Source organism: Phalaenopsis equestris, unplaced genomic scaffold, assembly GCF_001263595.1.
Source record: "Phalaenopsis equestris unplaced genomic scaffold, ASM126359v1 Scaffold191990, whole genome shotgun sequence".
NCBI lineage: Eukaryota > Viridiplantae > Streptophyta > Magnoliopsida > Asparagales > Orchidaceae > Phalaenopsis > Phalaenopsis equestris.
In genome coordinates, this window is record NW_018211939.1 from 1 (window position 1) to 929 (window position 929).

Genomic DNA, 929 nt, shown 5'->3' on the forward strand with positions numbered 1-929 from the left:
TTTCACATAAAAGTTTTGGCATCTTCACTCCTTTATAAGTGCATGCAAAATGAACACTGCCATGAATCTTCTAGGGCACAATTTATAATCATGAGTACTGTGTATGATATAAGAAAGTTTGAAGTATATATTCAAACACCACCAACCCCCTCCTCCTCCTCACCTTCACCCCAATCCATATAAACATCAAGAAAATACAACACCACAACCATAGCAACACAACAAGCCACCATAGCCACCGCACTAAAAATCCACAAAAACAGAGGAAAGGAGAAATAACAAGCTCTGAGCCCCAGCGACCAGCAGTAAGTCCCTCTGTCAAGCAAACTCGCCACATAATCCGGCCTTCTTCTCCTCCCCCTCTCCCACTTCTCCGGCACGTTTATCATAACGCTTGCATGGCTATAATATCTCACCGACTGCACGTTCAGCAGAAAGGCTACCAGAAAACACAAGAGGATGGAGAAGAACTTTGTTCCGGCAAGCCGTTCATGATCAGTCTGCACACCGCCGCCACTGTTGCTGTTGTTGATAAGGATGGCGAGCAGAGAGCAGAGCATGACGGAGGCTGAGGCCATTAGTGCTGATGCCATGATGTTGTTCCTTAGGGTTTGGACCGCTAAAACTCCGCTCTTTATGGGGTCCTGTACATAAAAGAAAGATGATGAATGAATATTGGATTGAGAAGAAAGGAGTTTCTTAATGGTGGATTGCATGCCTCCATCATGGCTTGAACCCATATGCGGCGGTTGATGGCGTTGATGCCGATGACGGTCATGGTGGGGCGGCGGAAGATGTAGAGAAGAAGCCATAGGTGATAGCCGACCATTATTATCAGGCCTAGAGGGACGAGAATGTAATCCATCTCTGGCCTCGCCATGAGAATCCAACGAGAGCTGCAGAAGAGATCAGAGAGATGTTTAGGAGGA

General features: G+C 46.6%; 1 protein-coding gene across 1 annotated transcript; it reads right to left on the bottom strand.

Moving 5' to 3' along the window:
- Positions 1 to 131: 131 nt before the first annotated feature.
- LOC110034660 lies at positions 132 to 914 on the bottom strand. The gene is made up of 2 exons (XM_020738910.1): positions 719 to 914; positions 132 to 644 (listed from the first exon to the last, which is right to left on the bottom strand). The coding sequence occupies exons 1-2, from the start codon at positions 878 to 880 to the stop codon at positions 132 to 134; spliced, it is 675 nt and encodes a 224-aa protein (XP_020594569.1). The 5' UTR covers positions 881 to 914.
- Positions 915 to 929: the final 15 nt, after the last annotated feature.

Excerpts from the sequence above, each read along its gene's own strand:
- LOC110034660 (XM_020738910.1), bottom strand. The coding sequence starts at position 880 with ATGGCGAGGCCAGAGATGGATTACATTCTCGTCCCTCTAGGCCTGATA. Across the intron at positions 645-718 it reads GGGTTCAAGCCATGATGGAG|GACCCCATAAAGAGCGGAGT; the intron begins GCATGCAATCCA and ends TTTTATGTACAG.